Source organism: Platichthys flesus, chromosome 2, assembly GCF_949316205.1.
Source record: "Platichthys flesus chromosome 2, fPlaFle2.1, whole genome shotgun sequence".
NCBI lineage: Eukaryota > Metazoa > Chordata > Actinopteri > Pleuronectiformes > Pleuronectidae > Platichthys > Platichthys flesus.
Window position 1 is genome coordinate 19,661,545 of NC_084946.1, and position 25,109 is coordinate 19,686,653.

The 25,109-nt window shown below is 38.9% G+C and overlaps 1 protein-coding gene across 1 annotated transcript in view; it reads right to left on the reverse strand.

Moving 5' to 3' along the window:
- atg7 (ATG7 autophagy related 7 homolog (S. cerevisiae)) overlaps positions 1 to 23,603 on the reverse strand; it is a 50,261-nt gene extending 26,658 nt beyond the window's left edge. Inside the window, exons 1-17 of the mRNA XM_062404914.1 lie at positions 23,314 to 23,603; positions 22,121 to 22,364; positions 21,904 to 21,958; positions 21,044 to 21,161; positions 20,841 to 20,918; positions 20,598 to 20,714; positions 19,772 to 19,918; positions 19,300 to 19,388; positions 16,472 to 16,593; positions 15,098 to 15,188; positions 14,829 to 14,973; positions 13,711 to 13,869; positions 11,642 to 11,836; positions 10,248 to 10,493; positions 9,224 to 9,339; positions 7,917 to 7,992; positions 4,172 to 4,252 (exon numbers count right to left, since the gene is read on the reverse strand). Coding sequence (XP_062260898.1) covers positions 4,172 to 4,252; positions 7,917 to 7,992; positions 9,224 to 9,339; positions 10,248 to 10,493; positions 11,642 to 11,836; positions 13,711 to 13,869; positions 14,829 to 14,973; positions 15,098 to 15,188; positions 16,472 to 16,593; positions 19,300 to 19,388; positions 19,772 to 19,918; positions 20,598 to 20,714; positions 20,841 to 20,918; positions 21,044 to 21,161; positions 21,904 to 21,958; positions 22,121 to 22,295 — 2,010 coding nt within the window. The 5' untranslated portion in view covers positions 22,296 to 22,364; positions 23,314 to 23,603. The remainder of the gene's footprint in view (positions 1 to 4,171; positions 4,253 to 7,916; positions 7,993 to 9,223; positions 9,340 to 10,247; positions 10,494 to 11,641; positions 11,837 to 13,710; positions 13,870 to 14,828; positions 14,974 to 15,097; positions 15,189 to 16,471; positions 16,594 to 19,299; positions 19,389 to 19,771; positions 19,919 to 20,597; positions 20,715 to 20,840; positions 20,919 to 21,043; positions 21,162 to 21,903; positions 21,959 to 22,120; positions 22,365 to 23,313) is intronic.
- Between the last annotated feature and the right edge of the window lie 1,506 nt (positions 23,604 to 25,109).

A 25,109-nucleotide genomic window follows, 5' to 3' on the forward strand; every position in this document is an offset into this window, starting at 1 on the left:
CATGGCACAGAAACCTGATAACTGTGATGATCTTGTGATAACATTAATAAAGTCAGTCCAAGCAATGCACACAGACACACAATAACACACACAAAACACACTTAAACCATTCACCCATGTCCATTTCAATACAAGACCATAAGGAACATGGAAAAAAATGGACAAGTCAGAGCAGATGTTGTTGTGACCAATGGCAAAAAAGTTTACCAACAACAAAAGTAAAAACGAAAACATGCGTTTGATGATACTTTCATTTCCTTGTAGAGTTTACACTGAATGTTCTTTAAATGGTTTACACCGGAGGAGAGAAGCATCTAATAGCTGGTTCATTCAAACTTTGCTCTGATGAAAGCTGATGAACTTTGCAGTGTTTAGCAAGTGCTAATGGCTTTCAGCATTGATCACATGCTGGTGACAGACAGCAACTTGATCAGAATAAAGAAACAACAAGCATATTATTATGTTGTCTGAAAAGAATATTGAATTAAAATAATAAAGCTATCAAGCAAATCATCTTGAAGTGTGTTTAATGTGTGTCTAGTCTCTTTTCCGGCAGATTAATTACACTCCAGATATTACGTTATTTACGATCGTTGCAAAAGGGCAAACACCTGCTTCAAGTGAGAACGACTGACGAAGCCAAAAACTGTGCGTGCCCCGACAGGCAGAGATTTGTCATCAGCTTTTGGCAATAGGTGCACTTGTTGTTTTCACAAACCCACCTGGCATGAGATTTATAGGCAGCAAAATAGTTTAAAAAAGAACATACCCAAAGAACAAATAACGTCTCCTGTTGAGATAGGTACAGTTTTCAATATTCACAACTTAAAATACCTTAATGGAAAACTGTTTTCGATTCTTTTGATTGGAGGAACCGAAAAGACTAAAGGAATATAAATAAGAGAATAGAAAGACAGATGGGGAGTTACCGCTGTGTCACTGTCATGCTGGTTGATGATGCCAGTCAATTTAAATAATCATTTTAAGCACAGCTGAAGTCTGAAGAATCTAACAATATTATCTCTATAATGATATCCATACTTTCCTCTGCCAAGGAGTTTTTGGTTTCATCTGTATCTAGTGGATTTAAATGTGTTTCCATAGGGGAACTGCTGGGCCTTGGGCAGGTACTGTATGTGCTCTGTGAATGCCATTTTTAAATACCATGATTATTGTCGATACCAGTTTACTGCAGCAGCCTTGATACAGAGTTGCAACATCTGGATTTTACACATCTGTAGCTTCCTTCCTAAAGAAGCCACATAAATGTCTGCCCTCTCACTTGATTTCACAGTGGCAATGTTTTCTTTTTGAAGTCGTTTGTGGATTCATACTGAAGATATTAGCTGACAGTGTCCCTCACCACAGGCTGTGGTTGAGTTTAGCATAGCTTCAACATATTAAAACATACATGGGGTGGTCCTGGTGGCTAACAGGGGCTTTAACTTCAGCTATAAACATACCAGCAATAGTTATAGATGTAATCTTACTGCTGGTGGTCTCAAGGATGGATTTCAAAACACAGTTTATGTTTACAGAGTTGAACGTTTCTTGACTCGTACACAACTATGAATAAAAGCCTTAAAAAGGTAAAAGTTTGTGGTTTTGCCATCATGTGAAGTTTATTGTACGCTGCATAGGGTGAATAAACAGTTCCTGGTGACTCAGTGGCTTTGACTTCCTCTATTAATATGTGTGGTCGTCGCACCAGGTTAGACACTTGCATCTAACAACACACCAACTCTGATTCATTGATTAACCTCAACAGTCTTTTGGAATTTCAGAGAAACAGCTCCCTGCACAGGAAGGAAAACTCATCAGAATGTGTCATTTACAGTCTGTGGTTTCTGTGCACACAAACTGAACGTCAAAACTTACCTAAGAAAAGAAAAATAAATGGTTCTACTCTAAAATGGGAAATTAACTGCTGGTTTCAAAGCATTACTGATAAGGATTACTCCCACAACCTGAGGTGAGTTCTTTAAAAAGGCTTGACCTGACTAACAATCTATAACCCAAAGAAAGGTTAGAACAGAGAGAAAAGTAGCAAAAGTTCCAATTTGATAAACTACAAGCATTTTGTTCTTAATCTTTTCTGATCACTAGACCAAATATTATTTCAACTTAATCTCCTGTGGCTCATTGTAATGATACAAATCCTGTAACAATCACATATTATTATAGGTTCCCTTGAAAGGTGATAAATTATGTGTACGTCCACAAAATACAGTAAAAGGTTACCTGTACTCCAGAATCAGATTTTAATCTTTTACTTTGTTCAAATGGTTTAATATAACAACACTGTAAGCAGCAGCAGTGACCAGTTCAGTGTCTTCACACAACATATATAATCTTATTGTTACTATAAATAGAGGTAGCATATTTGTAGTGTTACAAGTAGTTGTAGTAGGAGGTGTCTGGCATGGTTTTATACGAAGCCACGTCAGCTGTGATTTACTCTCTGGCGTGTAGCCCCAGAAAGAGTTAGGACACGCACGCACACACACACACACAGTGAAAAGCCCCAACTCTACAGGAACTGTTCCAGCCCAGACAGGGGCTGAATTGTTTTGTTTCCATAGTGACCTGGCAGCACACAGCTGACTGCAGCAGGAGTACACACACACACACACACACACACACACACACACACACACACACACACACACACACACACACACACACACACACACACACACACACACACACACACACACACACACACACACACACACACACACACACACACACACACACACACACACACACACACACACACACACACACACACACACACGACAAAGACGGGCACTCACACATTACAGTGGATGGACTGATAGATGGACAGAGGGACATACAAAGGGAGGAGAAGAGATATGTAGGAGGGAGAACAGGAAAGGAGAGACAGTAAGACAGAGCTGAGAGCTGAGGGATGGAGGGAAATAGGGAGACGTGAAATAGGAGACGGCTCACAGAAAAGAAGAAAGAGAAGAACAGATAAGCAAATGCAAAACAAAGTGAAGGGGAAAAAGATGTGTGGGCGGAATTAACTGAATCAAACACATTCACCGATTTCACCATTTAACCTTTATCCCTGTCTCAGCTAAGGATCGTCTTTCCTGAATCATGTTGTTCATTGTTCTTGACTACACAGGCTTCACCCTCTCCCTATCAAACTATATGAGCCCTCTGTGCAGAGCAAATAATCTCATCAGTCACACGGGCAGAAACATGACACCTTAAGATGGGCTGGAACGTCAAACTTTTTCTTTCACAAGCAGCGTAGGTTGAGAATACTTCAAACTTTAAGAGGACAAGTCAGCCAGCTCCCTCCCCCCATCTGCCTCTTGGTTTCTTGCTCTGTGTTCACATGAAAGTGATAGATCTGGGGCTTTATGACCTCTTTATAGACACAAAGACTGCATTGAGAGCAGGGCAGAAAGAGAGAGTGAACCAGCCCTCCACTCATCACAACACCCTTTCTTCATCCCTGAACTTCCACTCTTTACACCCCCACAGAATCTGCCTTTTTTCAACTTTCTCCCTTACTAAGTTGAGGTTTTATTTCCCTCCACCCTGCTCATATTCGTTTTAGACCAACAGTTCACAATGCTGGACACCACTAACCGCACGCCACCTGGGGTTCTGATTGGCCATTTTGTGCTGTGGACATCAATGACAATGTGGTAAAATGAAAAATGGGTCTCACCCCAACTTGGCTAATTATGGAAAAATAGACCCTTCAAAAACCCATCTTTATGTACATGTGCAAACGCACACACACACTGAAGCAGTGGGGGCTAATTTCACTCATACGACAGTCACTGACATCAATGAACAACTGCTGCTTGATTGTTGCCATATGGTTTTTCCAACTTCTGTGTGTGTGTGTGTGTGTGTGTGTGTGTGTGTGTGTGTGTGTATTCAGTATTCCTCAAGGAGCAACATTTCAACACAGCTCCACTAACCTCACAATGTGGAAATGGGAATCTCCCCATTTCTGCTAAAGCTACAAATTGTGTTTTTGTGATTCACAGTAACAGAATCTAATCTAATAAAGAAAAGAGAACTATGCTATTATAGAAGTTTACCTTCCAAACACTGTCTTGTTGATAAAATGGATTTGAAAACACATAATATAAATGATTGCATTACTATTCGTGCCACTTACAGTGGGTGAACAGGCAGTGCATTTGTCGAAGGCCAGGCTGGCAGGCAGGACGTTGTCGAACCTCGCAAGAAAACCTCGGATCTGTGGAGGAGAAATCAACACGTCAAATCGAATGACGTGAGACAGAGGAGAAGAAAAACAGCTCAAACATGTCAAAACCACAATCATGTTATTTAAAAACACAGAACATTTGATATCACATGAAGATAAAAAAGTCTTGCCAACAATCAGAAGAGTTCTAATTTGTGAGGGAAAGTTTTTTTGGCACAAAAACAAATCAAAATTTAAATATGTTTTAAGGTAATGGTACTAAACATCCAGTCACCTATTAAAAAAAAATCAGGGAGCAGTTTTAAGTTTCTCTGTATTTCACATTTCAAAAACATGCAGGGTGCGCCCTCTAGTGCCAGAGAAAGACCTGCAAACCTTTTCCTGTGATACATTATCATCACATCTTTCACTACTGAAAGCCTTCACTCCTATTTAAGGCTTCAGTAATTATGGCTAATTACTTCAATTATGGACCAAAGAGCTCATTCCACACACACACACAAACCTCTTTTGCAACACGTGATGAAACACCACTCATCATCCCCAGTATATTCCACTTTATTTCCCTCCTCTCAAATCCCCACATCCTCCGGTTAATAAAAGCTTCTCCCATTATGTTTTCTGGTGACGCACACCGACCAGAAGGTGAAGTTACTTCCCTGACTGTAATTATCTGGTTGTGGAACTGACAAATGTGTAAATCATTTGTGACCAGTCACCACACAATGCACAACGGGAAGGGTAATTAAAAGCTTTCAGGTCTTGTGTTGGGATATTTTGGTGCAAACTACGCAAACAATTTTTCACCCAGGTGTAAATTATTGAATTATTCTGTTGGGTTACATTCTAAATCTCAAACTGTGAAACTAATAATGCATCATCTTGCAAAACACGTTGATTTACAACACTTGCATAACACCTGCATTAATTATGCTCCTTTTTTCATTTCTTTGCTCTCATCTTAAACATTTTCCCATCTGTGTGATGACCAGTTAAATAAAAAAAAGGTGGGAGAAACAGAGGAATGAAAGAAGCGGACGGAGGAATTGAGGGACCGTAAGGATATAAAATGCCTACGATAAGAAAACTGCAACAGTAAATGTGCCCAGTTAATAAATGAAATGAAGGGGTGAGTGAATGAGTGACTGTGAGCAGTGGGAGAGCGTGGGCAAGTGAGATGACCCTGAATGGACGAGTGGCCTCTCATATAGTGTACCTTCTTCATGGAGAGACTCTTTTGAGTAGTAAAAGGCTCCAGGTATGTGAAAAAAAGGCATATTGCGTCCCCAGCTTCTGTGCTTGCCTCACTGTAATTTCTCTGACAAATCAGACACAGTTCTCCTTTTTTACACTTTATCATTAATACAAGGAATTGAAAGACTGTGCTGCTTTTATTTTCATCGCTGGATGTTTTAGATAAGATCATGTACACAATGGGGTGGCACCGGGATGTAGTGGGCAGCAGTGTCGCCTCACAGTAAGAGGTTCCTGGTTTGGCTCCTGGTTTTTGAAACTGGTTTGCATGTTCCCCCCCTGTATGTGTTGGTTTTCTCTGTGTTCTCCAGCTTCCTCCCACAGTCCAAAAACATATAGGCTGGGGTAAGGATAATTGGAGACTCTGCATGTGAGTGTGAATAAGATAAGATAAGATAAGATACATGTATTGATCCCAAACACATGCACAATCACACGACATGCAGAGTAGGGAAATTTGACTTCTGCTTTTCTCCCATCTGGTGAACATCACAGGACACACAGAGCAGTTCGCCCTGTGATACGATGACGACTTATTAAGAGTTTATCCCGCCTCTCACCCACTGTCGGCCCGGATTGGCCCAAGGCCCCAGTGACCCTCAAAGAATAAGTGGTATAGATGAAAAATTGCAAATAATGTTCAGAGCAAAATCAAAGTTACCCCCCAGATTTAGCAAATTTGTGTTTTTCAATACAAAATAGCAAAAATTATGACTGAATTTATACTTATGTCTTTTCACATGCCAAAAAAAAGTTTAACTCAACTTATATGTACAGTTCAATGACAAAAAAACATGATGCAGTTTCTATAAATCACCACAAATTGTCACTGTGGCACCACAGAAAACACAGGCTGCAGCTTCAAACCACTGAGCTGCAGTGAGATGTGATTCGAGGCGGTTGTTGGCAGAATGTACAAAAACGATCGACACACATATTCACCCGCTCATGCGTATTATTTACTTTGCATTTCTCTCTCGTCATCATTCTCTCATCCCCTTGCCTTCGCAGACGGCATGTATTTGCATGTCATTGTTCTCTGAAATATTTTGGCCGAAATACGATGAGGAGCAGAGGTGTTGAGCAAATGGCACGGAATGCAGATTCCCAGGGTGATGAATACTGATGATGCAAATGAAGGTGGAGAGATAAGTACATGAAAGCGATCACTAAGCATGAGGGCACAGTTTGGTTGAATGTGGTCTTCCTTTATTCTATGACCATCCCAGTGCAGAGAATATGATCATTATTTCAGTTTTCAAAATGTTTTTTTGGTCCTTTTTGGCAATTATGGGAACAAAGGAGGCACATCTCTGACCTCATACTAAATATTTACACATATAGTATTAGACTGTAAAAAGAATAGCTTCTAATGAATCAGTGGGAAAGCCACTGAAACAGTTGTTAAACTAAATTAAATTAGTAAAAAGACTTGAAAAATGGACATAAACTCAGTAGCCCCACAAGGACACAGAGAAACATGTTTACGAGTACACTCTTTTGAGTAGAACTGCAACCATTTCACTGATTATGTTTATAAATTGAGCCATGGATTTTCCTCACTGTAGAGCTAAATAAACCACAGCAAACAGCTCATTCTGGTAAAAATGGTCAGGTTGAATTAGTCATATTCTCCACAACATAAGTACTTCAAATCTACTTCAAAATGGTTGTAGGAAGCCAGAGGGCTCTATCCTTGGCTCGTCTCTTTTTTGTAGGGTAAACATATTTATTTTTTTCATTTTTTTAAACAGAAAAAGTAAGTTAACCCCTTAGAGTTACCTGGTTACCAGCACAATGGGCTTAATCTTATAATGTACAAACAATTGTAATATGAAATGTCTCTATCAAAAATAAGGCTATAATATTAACTGTTTGATAGGGTTAAAATCAAAACACACTTGAAATAAGTCTTAACCTTAAAATTTAATTATTTACATTATGGGCATTTGCTATTAAGGGAGCCAAGTCACCATATTGTGACTATGAACAGATTTAAGCCTCTACGTCTTGAGTAATATCGTGACTTCATATAGACACAAACACGCACTAGTATAGAGCTCTATGTTCTCCCTTGAGAAAACTGCTGTTATTTCTATAGCAACCACCAGTGGGAAGTTTATGCAAAGGAAAAAAAGCGAGAGATCCTGCTGCTGTACTGTCGTTAAGATCTCTTGTTATGTCGCCTTTGCTTATTTATACTGAGCCCAAATGGTGTGAGATTTTAGAAATCATGGCATCAAAGGAGTGACTAATAACAGCAATGTTATATGCTAAGGGTCTAATGAAAACAACCGTTTTAGCGTTTCAGACCGAATCATAATGGATAATAGCACAGGCTTATAATGGAGGTCAATAGTCAAACAGCAGTTACACAGTATTCTTAGTATAAAACATATGGATGCGTGCAAGTGAGTGTCATTGTTCGTGGGTGTCTGACCTGATGTGGCACTAGCCCCAGAGATGTGGGAGGTTCATTCATTCGGTCGTCACTGCTACTGGCCACTGCGTAGCCACTGAAGGAGAAAGAGAGAACATTTTTATGTTTTCCTTTAAATTCCTTTTTGTACGTAAATGTTACCATACATTTTTATTTGGACAAAAGACAGATGAACAAGAGCACTGTACAAAAAAAAAAAAATGAAAACTAATTGGTCTAGCTCCCTCAATCTTGACAAATTAAAAGATTTGACTGCTTAGGTGTATTAATAACTGTAATGCCACGTCTCACACTGAGCTAGGAAGGGTTTTTGCAAAGTGAGAAATGTCTATCAAGCTGCCACAGAACAAATCCTTGGGTGAACATTTTCTAAAGCCTGTGATTGGTTAGAAAGTAAAAGTATAAAAGAAAGCCACAGTATGATCCTTAAAAACGGATAAAGTAATGGACGACAGAAATAAAAACAGCTTTGAAAGTGAAAAACTAGGAGATCCGGTTGCAAAGGAAAGAGCTGCACAATGACAGAGGCACAGAAAGTACAGCTCATAGAAACTCTTCTGTTCTCTGTTGCTTTTAAGCTTTTTATCCAGGATAGGCAGAAGAGCTCTGTGAGGGCTTATAATATCAAAACACTGAGGGAAAATGGCCGTTTTATCAGACAGAGCAAGCAGACGCTTTAACACGAATTTCACCATAACAGGCAAACAAATCACATGTCCACAAAGACAGACACACGTACACACTTCTTTTTCGTAAAAAGACTTTTAAAAGTCACAAACATTGGACTATTACAGGTTGCCAAGTGAACATCGGAGTTGAGTGTGTTGCCGTATTTACAGCTTTTGAAGGTGAATTTTAAGAGAAAGACTAGAAATGATGACAAAGACCTCACAGTACACTTTAGTAAAATGTAAGTAACTGGGTCAAAACCGTATTGGGACAAATACAGCCTGCGGTGCAGTGAGACCTCTGCTGTCTGCAGCATGAAGCTTACTGAAAGTTTAGAAGCCAAAACAGCATAGACACAATTTTCTCAAGTTTTTCACTGGGACTGAGGAACCAGGGGTTCCTGAGGAAAGTTCACCTCAGGCTGCAACAAGAGCATTTTGATTCACCATAACTGACTGTTAATGTTTCGATGTTACCATATGTTATCTTAGATTTGAGTGATTGTAAAAAAAAGTATCTCTCATATTTGAAACAACAGGCTTCACTTTCCTTCCTTACCTTCTCCATACTATGCATGTATGGTCAGACCAGTACCGCTAAGACTAGGAATAAAAAGTTATAGGTCTAAGCTGCCTTACCCTTCACTATGCTGCAGAATGGACACCATCATCTCAACAGCCAGGGCTCCAGCAATCATGGCAAGACCTGGTCTACTGACTGTGCACTGCTGATCCAGAGTTCGATCCCTGGTCGACTGTCCGTGAGAGAAAAACAAAAAAAACAATGACATCAACATGACATGTAATCTTGTACCATTGTGCTTTAATCAACAAACAACACTCAGTGAAAAAACAGCAAAACAACAAACACTTGAATCATTGACATTCAAATATTATAAATTTCCATTTTAGAATTTAGAACATTTGAAATTTACAAGCTGTGCCTCCAATTCAAATGTTAATATTGCTATAATGTGTGACAGCAGAAGGCTGGAGCCATATGACATTTACAGAACAAGTCAGGGCTGAATAGTTTACAGCAAAGGACTTCAATAGCGGTTGAACAGCTTTTGTAAATTACTCATATGAGAAGGTCAGGAGGAAGAAAAAGAACAAAAAGAGAAAGTAAAGAGTGCCAGGGTACAAAACACATACACAGGAAAAATGGTGATGGCAAGAAAATGTGATTCTCACAAGTGTAATGTTTTTGTCAGGCATCACCACTTAACCATCAACAATATATTATTGCCTTATGGCAGCCGGACAGGTTTTGATTAAAAAATAGACATATGTTTACCTTATACAACACTAACCTACACTTTGGCTTTGTTTTTTGGTCTGAAAGTCTTTGTCCACTTAGCTTGATGGATGCTCATCTATGTTTAACTAGATGCTGACTCTGTCTGTGTGGTGCTGTACAAGTGGCTGAGTCAGTTTCTGAAAACTAAAACAATAAACTAAAACAGCCTAAAAGGCAGCAAGTAGGTATTTGATCAATCCATATAAAAAAGTGAATAGAAGCCAAATTAGGTTGAAGTTATGATGAAGAAAATATCTAAAAGAATTCTCCTTGTGTTCATTCCTATGTTTTCTCATGTTTTTTGAGGATATTAAGCAGTTGAATAAGCTCAGTGTTTGCTTGACATCTGTGTGTTTTTCTCACATCTCCCGGTGCCACGACATCGTTGCAGAAGTAGCAGCCCAGCTTGTGTCCTGGGATGTTGGAGAACAGAGAGGATGCTGGGACGGAGGGCGCAGAGCCGGCTGGTGTGGACGATGAAGAGGAGGCAGAAGAACAGGAAGGGGAAGAGTCGGCGCCTGCAGAAACATTCTGACTGACGGGGGGTTGCTTCAGCCCATGGCGCATCACCACAAATGTGTCGAAGCCTAGAGCAGCATTCATCACCAGCTGGAACAACATAAAAACAATAATGGTAAAAATAGATATGTACAAACAGTGGCAATACAAGATCTCAAATAGCTTCGGCCTGAATAAAGATGTTTTCCATTTGTCCAAAGCACACACGGCACATTTCAACCAAATCAAATTACCTAAATGGCTTCTTCTCCACAAACAATAAGGGAGCACTGTGTTGAATCATTTTGAGGAAACGGTGACAAACAGCCTTAATAGGCTCTTTAGAATGTTGAAAACATCTCGACCCTCAGGGAAGCAAAGGAAATAAATCGTAGAGCCAATTTGTGTCTGAAACAGCCCCGCGGCACAAATGTTTGTCGGAGCAGGCCATGGAGGAAACCTAATCAGCAGCCCTGAAAACACTTAGCGGCATGTAGTGATGCAAGAGCTGCATCAGTGACACTACTGGAGGTATTACCTAGTTCCTGACACAATGTTCGATAATTCCGGACATTGCCTGGCAACTGACACAATTCCAAGAGACACACAGTATTGTTCTATTTCCTGGAGGATGGCCTCAAAGTTTGAGGTTCCAGTTTAAAGTAAAACAAGAATTACCACACAAAATCATGAATGTCCCCCACCCCCTCCCATAAGAGTGTGTCAAAAGTTTCAAACTAGATTTCATTTTATTTAACCTGGTATTACAATAGAATAGAGGGTTAGGGTTAAACATACTCTTTGTATTTGTGAATACAGTGTAATCTTTAAAGATTAAACAAGGGCATAACTCTGTCAGTGCTCCTACCCGGCAACTGCTCAGTGTTTTGTTTCCTTGCTCAACACCAAATCAGCAGACATGTTCAGTTAGGGACTAGCTGCTGATATAAATGGAGCATTTAGCAGATAAAGAAGCACATATTTCTCCCAGAAATTCCTGATATTGTTGATGTGTTTTTCAAGAGCTGTTCAAGAGTCAAGGTCTACATATTTGGTTGTTATTATAAATATTTATTCACTCAACTGTATGTGCGTTCGTCACAAGACACAGATACTTTCATCATCTCTCATCATGTGATTCATTGTTTATGAAGAGAAAATGACAAGTGCAGCTTTAATTACTCCCACATATAACCCCAATCCCACCAGTGATCCCACTGTTGTGTTAACTGTACACACTGTACAACTTCCCCTCCTACCTTTCTCTTGCTGCCAGCGATCACTGTCGGCAGCCAGCGGCTCTCCCTCGTGTCCATCAGCAAGAAAACCACATCGTGTTCGGAGATGAGTTTCTCCAGCTGCTCGACATCCCGCTGGGCCTGGGCCTGAGTGGCCGGAGAGAAATTCACTGGGTGACCGGGCATGGGGATGCTCATATTGTAGCCCTTTGAAATCTGAGAAATGGGAAAATAGTACAGAGAAAGAAAGGCAGGAACAAAAGACACAGTTTATAAATGAAGCTGACAAGTATGGGCAAATCTTAAAGCTTCTTATTCCACAACAAAAGAAGAATGTTTTTTTTAAAACACGGTTAGGTCAAATGAAAAGTGTAAATGAGATCTTTTGTGGAATTAATAACTAAATATCTCTTATTGTCCATATCAGTATTACCGGGACTATCACTGTGGCTGCATTGGGTGCAGAGCTCCCAAATGTCAAGAGTGATTTCTCAGTCAAGAGACAGATGGAAAATGGCAGAGTTGAGGTGTGAGATCTTAATAAGAAGAAATGACACTTTTGCTGTATCAGTGGATATTTAGCCTTCGCTCTCCACATTTCAAGAGTGGGAGTTGAATTTGCATCGCACTGTGACGTAAGTGTTGCTAAGCTTTCACAGGATGAATTCAGGCCACGGAGATGATCACATTCCACAGTAAACATCCTCAACCGTCATCTTGAGAATGCCATAACAGAATAATTCAGATTGTGTAAAAATCCTTACACAACATTCTTTCCTGTAAATGTTACTCCACACTATTTGTCCACAGACAAAATACCAAATCTGCTGCTGACCTTTTTCGAGAGAGTTCACCTGGTTCTGAAGATCAAAATTCAATTCATTAAAATCTGTGCTTTCAGCTCGGTGTTTAAATCTGTCTTTGCTTCACACTGGCACCTGATGCCCCCTGTGTTCATAGAAAGAGAAGCATGAGGTAGAGGGAAGCCGACACACACAGATACAAATAGAAAGGGAGGTATGGTTGCAGGTGGTATAGACACAAACAAAGTGTCCAGACACATCATGTCAGCACAGGCACATCCTTCAAGTGTAATGCCTCACTCCTGCCTTTTATTCCACAGAGAGTGGAGGGAGAGGTTTGGATGCCAAGTTGATGACATGACAATTGTGTCTCTGGGTGTGTATGTGTGTGTGTTCTTGAGTGTAGGTGCGTTTTCTCAGAAGAGAAATCTCAGGTCTTCTCGTCTCTGACACTTTAATCCTGACTCATTGAAAAGTATTTTAAGAACAGGTTGGGATAACTTGAAGTTGATTAAACCTTACCACATTGAAGGAAAAACTACATCTCACCTCAGCAGTCAGACAGTGAGTGACTCAGACTGTGAGATGTAACAGATGAGGACACGGGCAAATTGGGGAGGAGAGACGGCTATTGGTCAAACTCAAGCTGAGTCGAAGCCCAGAGGATGTGAACATTTCATTACAGAGAATGTTCTCTACATTTTCCTGACAGGGGACTGCCCACATGCATTCAAATGGATCCTGCCATACAAAATAAAATATCACAGTTTTAAATTAATCATATTTTTTTTTACCACTGGTAATCCTGACCTCACATGACACTATAATTAAAAGATAGGTGACCTCCCTCACAACAAAACAGAGCCCTGATGACTCTTGTTAAGGACAGAGGTTTTCGCACCTTGTTAAGCCCTATGAGACAAATTGTGATTTGTGAAAATACAAATAAAATTTGATTGATTTGATTGTTGTGAGTTTTTGCCACTCACTTATTCTGATTCAGTAATATAGCAAAAAAGAGAAACCCTGTCATTAATTGACAAAAAAATTAAACCATGAGTATTAACATGCAAGTCATTTTTATGTACGGTTTGTCCATCGCATCTCAGACACAATTTACTTAAAAAGGAATATGATTATAAGTCTAGCATAAACAAATGTTATCATTTCCTTTGCAGCTGAACCACAGTTGTCTGTAAAATGCCACAGGAAACTAAGACGTACAGGTTGAGATAAAAATATTGTTTTCAAAATTTTCGGCATTTTTATTTGACTTTAAGAACTCACCACCCCTGGAAAGATTTTGTTGAGTCGGTCGACAGCGGCCATGGCTTTGGACTTCCCTCCTCCGAGACAATCCTCAAACTCGTAGAGCGGCTGGCGAACTGGATTAGAGTACGAGATATTTGCGTTGTCTACAAACGTGATGTGTCTCACTCCCCATCCCTGGAGAACAAAGGAAAAACACATTCATATTTTTGAAAACATTGTTTTGAAATTAACTCTGTTTGTTGAACTGAACCTTCTCTACTGCAGCATTTGTGAGCATATTTCAGTGAGAATGAAAGGCTTGCGTCTATTTTCCAAATTAAGCCAATTTCTGTTCAGTTTGAAATAAGGGATGCATCATGTGTCTTTCTACCTGCTTATTACAACGTCTAACTGAACTATGAATTACAGTACAGAACATCTAAATTGCACTCACACCAGGAAATTGCAGGTTAAAAAAAAAAGCATTGAGGTTCATACAAAATAAATTATAGAAATTCAGGCAGAAATGCGTGACCAACTCTCACTTTACGTCGATATAATAAAGCATTATATTCTAAGAGCAAAAGCCTAATAGATTTTTAGATTTTTCATTTTATAAAATGATAGATTGAACGGTTTCCCAAGATGTTCTTAATCTTTTTTGTTTTCCATGGAATCCATTCCTGTAATTTTCTGTCTGTCAGTGCTTTTTGTAATCTGCTCTGAAGCTTATGTTTACAGATTTATTAATGATTTAATCTTGACCTTCAGCCATGATCTGTTTTTATTTACACCTTTAGCTCTCCACCAGATGTCCATGACAGAAGATGAATTAGCTGCATCTGCAAATGTTTGATTTGATTCCAACGTGTTGAGCACCTACTTAAAACCGGACACTTCCCTGGTTCAGTTTTAAGTCTGGGGAAAATTAGTGTCACTCAGTGTAAAGTTTCTATTTAAGTGGTGATGAGCCGGCTCACTGGTTTTCGAGACACTGTGGAGGAGTTTTGCACAGAAAACATGACGATAGACAATCTGTGCATCCTGGCTGGGAAGCAGATAAAAAAACACCCTGTGACAGATATCACAAGCAGTCAAACACTCCTTTACTTTCCACCCTCTGTCCGTCCATCTCTTTGGTTTTCCAACCTTACCATCAGAGTCCTTGCTACATTGCAGCCCAGAGTCCCAGCTCCCAGGAGAAGACACTTTGTGCTGACCACCTTATCCAGGTCCAGGGAAGGAACCAGCCTCCATCTCATGAGCTTCAGGTTCAGATCCACTGATGACTCTGCAAGCCTGGAGACAGTCAATCAATAAATGTGAAGACCTTCATTAACGTACACATCCATTCGGTAGTTAAATAGTTTGTCAGATCCTGTATAACAGTCAGAGGCAAGTCCAGTCACACCCTGAGTTTCACCTTTTAGGGTCCATGCATTCACTCAGGTTCACCATCCTGGGTCCCATGGCACCCTTAGGGTTCTTCTCCCAACCTACGCTCTTAGGACAAGCTATGAGAAAACACATTAACAGGTAAGCGTAAGCAAAAGATATCCTTCAGGGTTACAGAACAATGAGAGAGGTAGCATCACCGCACCCTGTACACAAAACTCTTTTTTCTGCTTCAGTTCAAGTCTAGACACGTCTGTCACTCTGATTTCTGCCGTCACTTCAGTACAATGACAGCATATCCATTTGTGGTGCTCCAACAAAAATCACATTAGAAACCTATTCCAGAATCAATATCCCTGTTACTTTAGATAACCCACTGTTAACACTGTGAAACTACTTTGCACTGAAGAAAGTCAAATGAGAACCAATGATAATCAAAAACACATTTAATTGGGTGATTTTACCCTTTATTTATAACCTGACCTGTGACATATACAAATATAATAACCTCCTCATGGCTGCAGGTCTCTGTAAACTAGTTAAGTATCAGGAAATACATATCTGACTTAGTTTGATGTATCTGGAAAGTTTTGATAAGGTGGATAAATTAATATCTTTCAAAACAATGCCAAATGCATTGTGCTAACCAATGAGAATCCATGTTAGTTGCCGTTGATCAGGTCAACTGAGGTTTTGTTTAAAAGGCTTGATGGGCTGGAGGGGTACACTGAGGTAAATGAAGACACCTCATCTGAACTCAACAAAGCCTTCACAGATCACTGGGCTACTCATTTTCCCAACCTGCCATTACCATTTAAATGACTTTCATCCCTTTTTATACAGACGCAGAAATAATGGAGAAGCTGTGAGAGACCAGCGCAGTTTGAATAGAGACAGCCTCAGAGGAGAATGAACTACGGCAGAGGATTCAGTTCATCATCACAATACACATTCACACAAGTGCACACACATTGAAATGGAAGAGTTTAAATAGATGTTCAGAAAAAAAACGTCAAAGTGAGCCCATGTGAGAAAGTAGCTGGCAAACGTCTGGAAAACTCCCAGCGATTGTAGTGAAGACATGTTTAACATGCAACAGTAATAAAAGTGGGGGGAAAAACACAAAAAAATACAACAATCTCAGGATAAAAAAGAGGCGGCATGCACATAGTTGATGCCAACAAATACGTCAACTTGGAAAGACTATAAGATTCAAGAGCTTTTGGTGATGAGGGCCAAGCCGGTGGCAAAAACATCCAATTTCTGCAGCAGCATTTATACGTCATGTCCTGCCAGGCATTTTCCTGTTGTATTGAACATGTCTGAGCTGGACAATATCCTGCTGTGTATTTCATATGTGAAGAGAAAACTACAGTAAATGTCGGGAAGGAAACAAGATTACCTGAGTTTTTGGGAAGTTCAGGTAGTTTGACCTGGAAGATTAAGCTGTGCTGAATGGAGCGGCTTCCCTGCAGAGTTCTGTCCCTGAAACACAGCACCTCCACTGTGTCCAGCTTAGACCCCCTGATACACACACAAATAAAGGTGAATTTGAATATCACACAGTGGAAATAATACACAAAGAATGCAGAGAATAAGAGCTGAATATTGTGTGAGATATATTGAGAAATACTTTAAAGAACAATATTCTATTTCCCTCTGTGGTACCACAGACAAATGAGCACTCACAAACACACGTCCACATACAATCAGTTTCCCAAATATGGTGATAAATGACTTGAGTGGATTGCACAGTCAAACTACACTCAAAAAAGCGAGACATCTCGGCTACAATGAAATTCTATCTTCACCCATTTGAGCCAGTATCAACGGCTCATGTTTATCACTGATAAAAAGTGTAGTCAAGCACGAGATTGACTGAGGTTTGTGTTGGATTAAAACTGCCTCTGACTGCAACGCATGCAGGCGGATAAGCCCCTGGTCTCACAGAACACTACTGCTTAACTGGTCTCGATGGGAATTTGCGGTATAAACAATTATCCAGCAAAAATATTTTTTAAATAGCAACACGACTGCCAGGAAACACTAAGACCTCTGGGGAAGTGTGACAAAAAATGAGAAGCGTACACAGTGTTTTCAAACTGGTTGCTTAACTTAACTGACGGCGATGATGCAGTGTCCATGTGACATGAACAATGTTTTCATTTCACAGTGATTCACAGAGTTCATATGAAATCTGGCAACAGATCATGTATTGTTTATGCTACAACAACACAGAACAACCCTTCTGCTGGTTTCAGATTCACACCTGAACTAACGACCTCTCTGTTTTTCAGCACAAACTCAAGACAAATTAATTTGAACCTGTGTTGTTTATCCCCTTATCCTTTGTATGTGTCTTTATGTGCATATCTGTAAATCACTTTAAACAATTACTGAGATTAGTAAAGAACTTAATTAAAATAAAAGTGGAATTCAGAAAAAACACTTATAATGAGCAGCCAGCTTTGAAAATACCTGCAACGAATATAAATTTCAAATCAAACGGCAAATTTATGAAATAACACTGAAATGATACAAAGTAGTTGAAATAGACGTTTTGATTCTGCTTTGATAAAGCTCTTGCTGAGATGATAATATGACATGGACGATACAGCCTTGTTTTAAATTAAGAATCAATTGTTTTTCTAAGTACTGCAGGAGGCCTGCTTAATTTATTACAAACCAAAAACTATTTCAGGCTATAACCAATATCTTCCACCATTGGTCAATAGTATCGTTTCATTTATATTGTCACAATATTCCATCAGTGTTTTGAAATTGGTTCCCATTTGCAATCTCAGAGCACAGTTTTTCTCTTTATTGCTTCCATCTAGAATCAGATTCCAGGTGGTGAGAATTTAACTACAAGTTTTCATGGCACGTTAACTCCCAAGGAGGCAGATGCTTTACGTGATATGATAAACACGCGGTCACTGGCTGACATGGGATTAAAATGCCAAATTGAAAACTTCAGCGAAACTCTCTTGATCTGTATCGCTGTGTAAATATTTGAATATGCTAGAATAACAAGGATTCTAAGATGTAATGTTGGGCAAAAAATCGGATGTCTTGTACAAACTTCCCCACTGGTGTTATGAAATGTTTCTTCTGTGAATATTTACGCGGAATAAATCTCTCCACTAGAAACATAAGAGCTTCCATGTAGCACCAACATTCCTGCAACAACATGACTGAGTCGTCACTCAGCGACATCATAATGTATTTCAGTTATACTTCAGACTTTGATGTCAAGACACACTGGATATTTATTGCCTGAATTATACTTATAATCTCTCCCAGCATTCTGCTACTATAATCCTCTGTGAACAATTTAATGGCATGTTCCTGCTGCTTGAATCACAAAATATGCAGTTTTAGTACGAGGGCCACCCAGTGTATTGTAAACAGTCAATATTCAAATATACACGTTTGGGTGGAGTGCACGTGTGTCCATAGCCAACAGCTGCTGTCTGTTTCACTAACATAACAATAACCATTTGGTAAGGGTGCAGATATATACAGAGACACGTGCGCACAGTACAGACGTGCTGCAATAACTTGGATCTTGACTTCTTGGAAAATGAGGGGTTTAAGTTTTGAAAATCTTTCAGCTGAGAAAACAGTCAATGAAGTCATCACATCGCAACGGCTACAGACAAGACAGACTCGATCCCAAAATAAACTGTGGAGAGTCTGACCAGTTTGCAAGATATTGTGCAGAATGGACTTTGTTTATCAGGAAAATGTACAGCTCTGTAAACAAGTAGCACAATCTTAACAGTCGGTGATCCATCAAGGTAAAAGTGGAATTTATCTCTTTGTTGCTAAACTCTTACGAAGTCCCTGTTACTAAGCAGCAGCCAGACTTTGCTTTTTCAGTCTTTGTGTGAAAAGAATCTGTTAATATTTCCTTTTTATGTGATGATTTCTTTCAAACTCTTCACAATCCACTCCGGGGGCTGATTTCTGTATCAACAGTCTCACTGAAGATTGTAACCGCTTCAACTCAGAGTCAGGAAATCGGTTAGGAAGGGATTTCCTGTCTTTCACTTTGTGCCTAAATAAATTAGACTGTGTGGGCTTAGGGACATGCATAGTGAAATTTAGGACAACGTGGATTTGAATGCACAATGTGGACCAACACATTCTCTAGAAAATATTCTAATTTTTTCCATGTGCACACGTATGCCCACACAAAAACACAAAGAACAGAGATTTCAGGTTTACCATTGGTAAGCTAAGAGAATCAGTAGATTTCTCAGAGGCCAGCCTGGATGTTGAGACAGAGTACACGGATCATAGACACCAACAGTTACCTAAAAAAACAAACAAGGTGTGTTTACATTAAAGCGTGTGTGTGTGTCTGAGCGACTGCACAGTGAAGATTCAATATGTATCCAATATATCTAATCTTTTAAATATTTGACTCATACAGAATCAGTAAATAGTTGGAAACTTTTACTAGATATTTGTAAAATCATACTGTTTCGATCTTATTGTGTATATGTACACAGTTGTATTGACTTGAAATGTTTACATTACTTTTACATTGTATTGACTTTTACATGTATCTGTATCATAAATATATCTGATTATCTGAAAGATGAAAGATGAAAAATACATTTAAAAAAAGTATAAAACAAATCAAATTAGAATGCGTGAATGTGGGTCTATATAAATCAGATAAAATCTTGTCTACCTTCTTAGTATCAGTGAAGAATGTATCCCAGTCCCCGAGGGGAGCCAGCTGAACAGTGTCGTCTGTGTACTTCATTAGGAAATAAGGAACAGCACTGGTTTCTCTTTTGATCGCCAGGTCATCATAGGCCTCCTGCAAGGCTGCGATCTGAGACAGAAATAATGAGGCCACACAAATATGTAGCTTTGCACATCCACACTCTCCACAATTGATAATACCTTTTAGACCTTTGGAGGTTTGCATAGGCATTAAATCCACAAGTCTAAAATATTTGATTGTATATACAATTAACAAGGGATGAAAGGATGTAACTACATTTCAGATAGATAACTCTTGCTCTAACTCTTACAGTTTTCATTTTATGACTCATTTAATTATGTTAAGTTTAAATTACATAAACTAGGTAATTTGGCTGAGAAACATTTAATCAATAGATGATTATGTAGAGTTTCTATCAGTAAGTACTGTAAGTCAAAAAGATAGGTAAGTAAAGAAGAACCTCAGACAAAACCATGTCTAAAAACATAATTTCCACAACCTTTTTTAAATTGCTTTTATTCCCTTTTATATTCCTGCTATAAAACCTGTACACACTAAGACACAATATGAGTATTATATAATTCCCCAAGAAGCTCCTTTTCTTTATAGGAAATAGGTCTTAGGAAAAAAGAAATTTAAAAAGAAATGGGAATGCCAAAAATATATATTTTAATCATACAGCGGGCACAGGTTTTAAAGTCTATTTTCAGAATTTGTACTTTCACCACTTTAATGAAACCCCTTCAAAAGAGGCAATGACGGATTCAGGTAATTAAAAGTGTTCTACCTGTTTTGCTGAGAAAACTTGCTCGAGCACAGAAGGTTGCTGGATGATCTTTATCGCCTCTGGGAAGCAGAGTGCAGGGAAGCAGAACCAGTAATAAAAGTGGTACTTCTTCAGGTCCTGAAAAAAATGTGTTAACAAACTCGAATTGAAATAATAGCAAGAAAAATGACAGAAAAACAGAACGCTATCAGATGTCATTGATATATGGAGAAAACACATTTATAATATACTGTTTGTACGCACTGCAAAGGTCAACAGGATGAATCTGGAGAGGATGGATGGGTCCTTCAACGCAGCCCCAGACTGTATGTCATCCCAAATCTACAAGACAGCAGGAGATGAATACTTAACTTCAATCATCTCATTTTCTATTACACAACTCTCTGTCCATTGTCTGGATGCTTAGTTTAATGTGTCTTTAAAGCATTCCATTGCACATCTTTTACCTCTTTGGCCTCTTTCTCCAGCAGAGCCTTCTTATCACTCGTCTTAAAGGCATCAAGTGTGTTGGTGTTATACAGCGTTCCAATAGCTGGACAGCAATGAGCTGGGGTGGGACCATCTCTGAGAGCAAAAACCAAAACACTTTAATTCAACTGAATGAACATCCTGCATATTCTACATCTAGATAGATAGATAGATAGAGAGATAGATTACTTTATTCATCCCCGAATTCATTGTTGGAGAACAAATGACCGGATGTGAGAGCTGATACAAATTGAGTTCAATGGCTGATGCACTTTAAAAGAATAATAAATACACCCATCGCATATTGTCTTTACGAATGGAGCTTCACTTAGCTTTCCACAATTTACAAATTCCTAAAGAGGAAATACCAATTTTCAATGGCATATGAATCTCTACACATGCATTCCCTTGAAAAGCTTTGATAATTATTTCAGTAAAGTAAGTGTGTCCTGTCTATTTTCATGCAAGCACATGATTAAGTTGTCACTGGAGATTCATCTAAGTCAATCTGTTTTTTTCTTGACATCAGAAGAATTACTTATGCTTAAATGTATGATAAGATTTCAGTTTGATGTTGACTTAGATAAATATATATTTTTCAGAGAGACCCTGTCTACATCTGTATTTTCAAAACTAAGGATGCACATCAAACCTGTAACAAAATTGGAAATAATTCATAACCAAGACCTACTTACTGTCTAAAAAATAAAAAAGTGTTATTAAAAGTCTTCTCTATCATTTATGAGAAAAACTCAATCTTTTTTATTGATATTCGTATTACAGATTGTGGTTCAGATAAGGTTTATTTGGTCAATAGCCTTTATTGAATCACACTTACGCATCAAATGCACTGAACTCCAAAGTCAGGCGTGTGGGCAAACCAACGGGGTCACCTGTGGGACAGAAATATGATTAATGTAAGACTTTATGTAAGTACATTACAAATATGCATTTTAAATGAGCCAATCCTTTCTGGCACTATATTATAAATATATACATAAAACATCAACTGGCGGGCCACTGTTATAATGATACCCTCTGACCGCACTGCTTACCATTGTAGTAGTATCCTTTGATACATTTTGGGCTCTCGTCCAGCCTGTAGTCATTGAGTTTCTTCTGAGTGAGCTGGTGCCAGAAACCTGCCTCCAGGGCGCTGCTGAAGGGAGCAAACTGCAGCTTGAGGTCTGCAGCAGAGGACGCAGAGGCTCCACTGGTGTCAGACGCCATCACAACTTCACTACCGGGTTTTCTAACTGTGCTATGAATTAACTGTAGGCTTCTTGATGGCTCTGTAATCTGTCATGACACACAAAAAGTATGAAGGTTACATTCACTGTCATAAACTGCAACTTCACAAACACAAACTATTAGCTTCAGCGCACAGGACCTCTAGTGATGATATTAAATGCACCTATTGTGCATTTAATGATGCACAATAGGTGTGCATCATTAAATTGGGAAAAAAACACTAAAATGTCCATCAGTTTCCCAGAGTCTGATCAAAACCCATCTCCCCAAATTCTTTTGGGATTTTATTTGCAATTATATTAAAATATAAACACAAATCACAATTTATCTCATATAGTTTAACATCCTCTGTTCTTAACCCTCGACAAGAGGAAGGAAAAACTACCCCCCCAAAAAACAAGAGAATAACGAATCCTCAGAGAGAAACACGTGAGGGAACCTCTCTCCCAAGTGGTGCAATAGATGCTGCGTGTAACTGTACACACCAACGTAACAGTATTTGCAACATTGATTGGAAGAAACAGTTTGTAACATAATGGAGAAGTGTCTATGTTTACAGTACTTGTACATAAGAATATGTGTGATAGATATTAAGGGAGCAGCATCGACAAATTAATTGAGGAGTCAGTTTCAGTACTGGATGAGTATGTGAGTAGGTGTGGTGTAAATCAAGTAGTCGCCCTCCTGATGTAAACATCTTGACACATACTGGTGTGAAGGTCCAGCCCCCCTTGTTTTATTCATATGATTTTCAACCAGAAAACACTTTGGAGCTTCAGAGTGAAGTTGTAACTCCATGTTTAGTGTGTGAGGACTTTCACACATGTGAAGTCACTGACACATGAAGGAAGCAGCTTCCTCTTCTCCTCTGACGCGTTTTAACACGAGCAGTATCTACAAATCACAATTCAAGGATTAACTGCAGCACAACCCAGATATCAAACAAACCTGAGACGCGTTTTCTTTGTCAATATCTCAAGAAGCCGAGGTTACTTACCAGAATTGCTCACTTCCTGGTGAGGCTGATCATGTGACAAGCCGGGGGACGCTGTCAATAAAGCAGTGCAGTGTGGGTAGTTAGCTCGTCGGGCTAACCTCAGTTAGCAAACCGCGGCAGAAGTGTGTCTCTTTACTTTACGTGACGTGCATCATGGTGTAAAATATGATGAACCAAAATAATAACAAGGAGGCGCAGACGGCGAAGAAGGAGAGAACCGACAGGAACCTGTAAGCGCCGCTTCTTTTCATGTCGGAGCAACCAGACGTGAACCAGGATGTGAAGTTGTAGGTGACGTCATCACATACCTCAGACCTATGCCTCAGACATACACATGTATCGCACTTCCGGGTTCATTTCTGTCGTGAAAAAACTGTCTTGATCCGGACACTGCTTAACGATAATGAGTCAGGGACCGTCTATGAAGTTCGCTGCTGAGGAAGAAACGACCATGTCAAGCTGTCATTCACAAGCTTAGCAGTACAAATTTATTTTAACTTATAAATGTAAATCCAGTAGCTCTGAGTGTTCAGCCATCTGAACAGTGTCAACTTCATAATAATAATAATGCTTTTTTATTTATACAGCACCTTTCATACATAAGATGCAGCTCAAACTGCTTTGCAGCTCAAACTGCTTTACATTAAAATCAAAGAAATGAAATACGATGGATCAATACAAACACGTCAGCAGTAAAACAAAGACTTAAGATAAAAAACATGAAACTAGCTAAAAGTATTAAAATAAAGAAATTAACAGAATAAAATAAAGACAATGGTTTTAAAAATAAGATCACATTAATTAAAAGCAAGATCATAGAAATGGGTCATAAGAAAGGAAAGTGGATTATCCATTTATTCCACAGGTTGGCACATGCCTCTCCAAAACAGAAGTCGAGAAGTGTAAAATGGCTTATTTACAGTGTATTTTACATGTTACATATACAATACTGTCTGGCTGAGAAGATGCTTAATAAATACAAGATTGTGGACCTGCACCAAATTCACACTCATAAATGACACTAGTTGTGAAAAACATCTGTCCCATGAACCAAATCTACCCCCAAATTCAATAGGTTCTTCTCTGACCCGAAGGCTATTGCATCCTACCTGGTAATCAAGTTTCCTGGTAATCCGTCAGTAGTTTTTGTGTAATACTGGCAACTACCAGAGAAACAGAGACGAGAATTCAATCACCTCGTGGAGGTAATAAATACTATATGTTCTTGAGGAATAATTAACTGTAACTATTAGATCCGTATCTTATAGATCTTGTAGAGTCAATGAATATCTTGGATGGCAATTTGTCCTGTGAGCATCAATCATGATCATCATCACATGACCACTGTAGTTTACTTTTATGTTACTTCTACAATTGAACACTGTTAATAAGTAATTAATTTGATAAACGTGACTTCATCCTTCAGTAAATAAGTTATTCTTAAATATGTATTTAGAAAAAAAGTGTTGGTCCAGAAATGCAAGCGATGAAGACCTTACTTTTCAAGTTGGCTCTTCTATGCAATTTATTTTCTTAAGTTTTCTGTGACTATGAAAAACCTAATAAGAATGAGGACACACAAAGAAAGGACCACAGCCAAAGCAAAGATTTTAGAAATATCTATGTCATGTAGCCAATAAACAAATGGTTCTTTATTTGTTCTCTCTATTGTAGAAAAGTACTCAAATACAAATATATGCTGAAATAATGAATCAGGTCTTATACATACTATATATTTATGTTAATATTTTTTGAGTATGTATGAACCATAAAGTCTGAGGATTTCCAACAGCTTT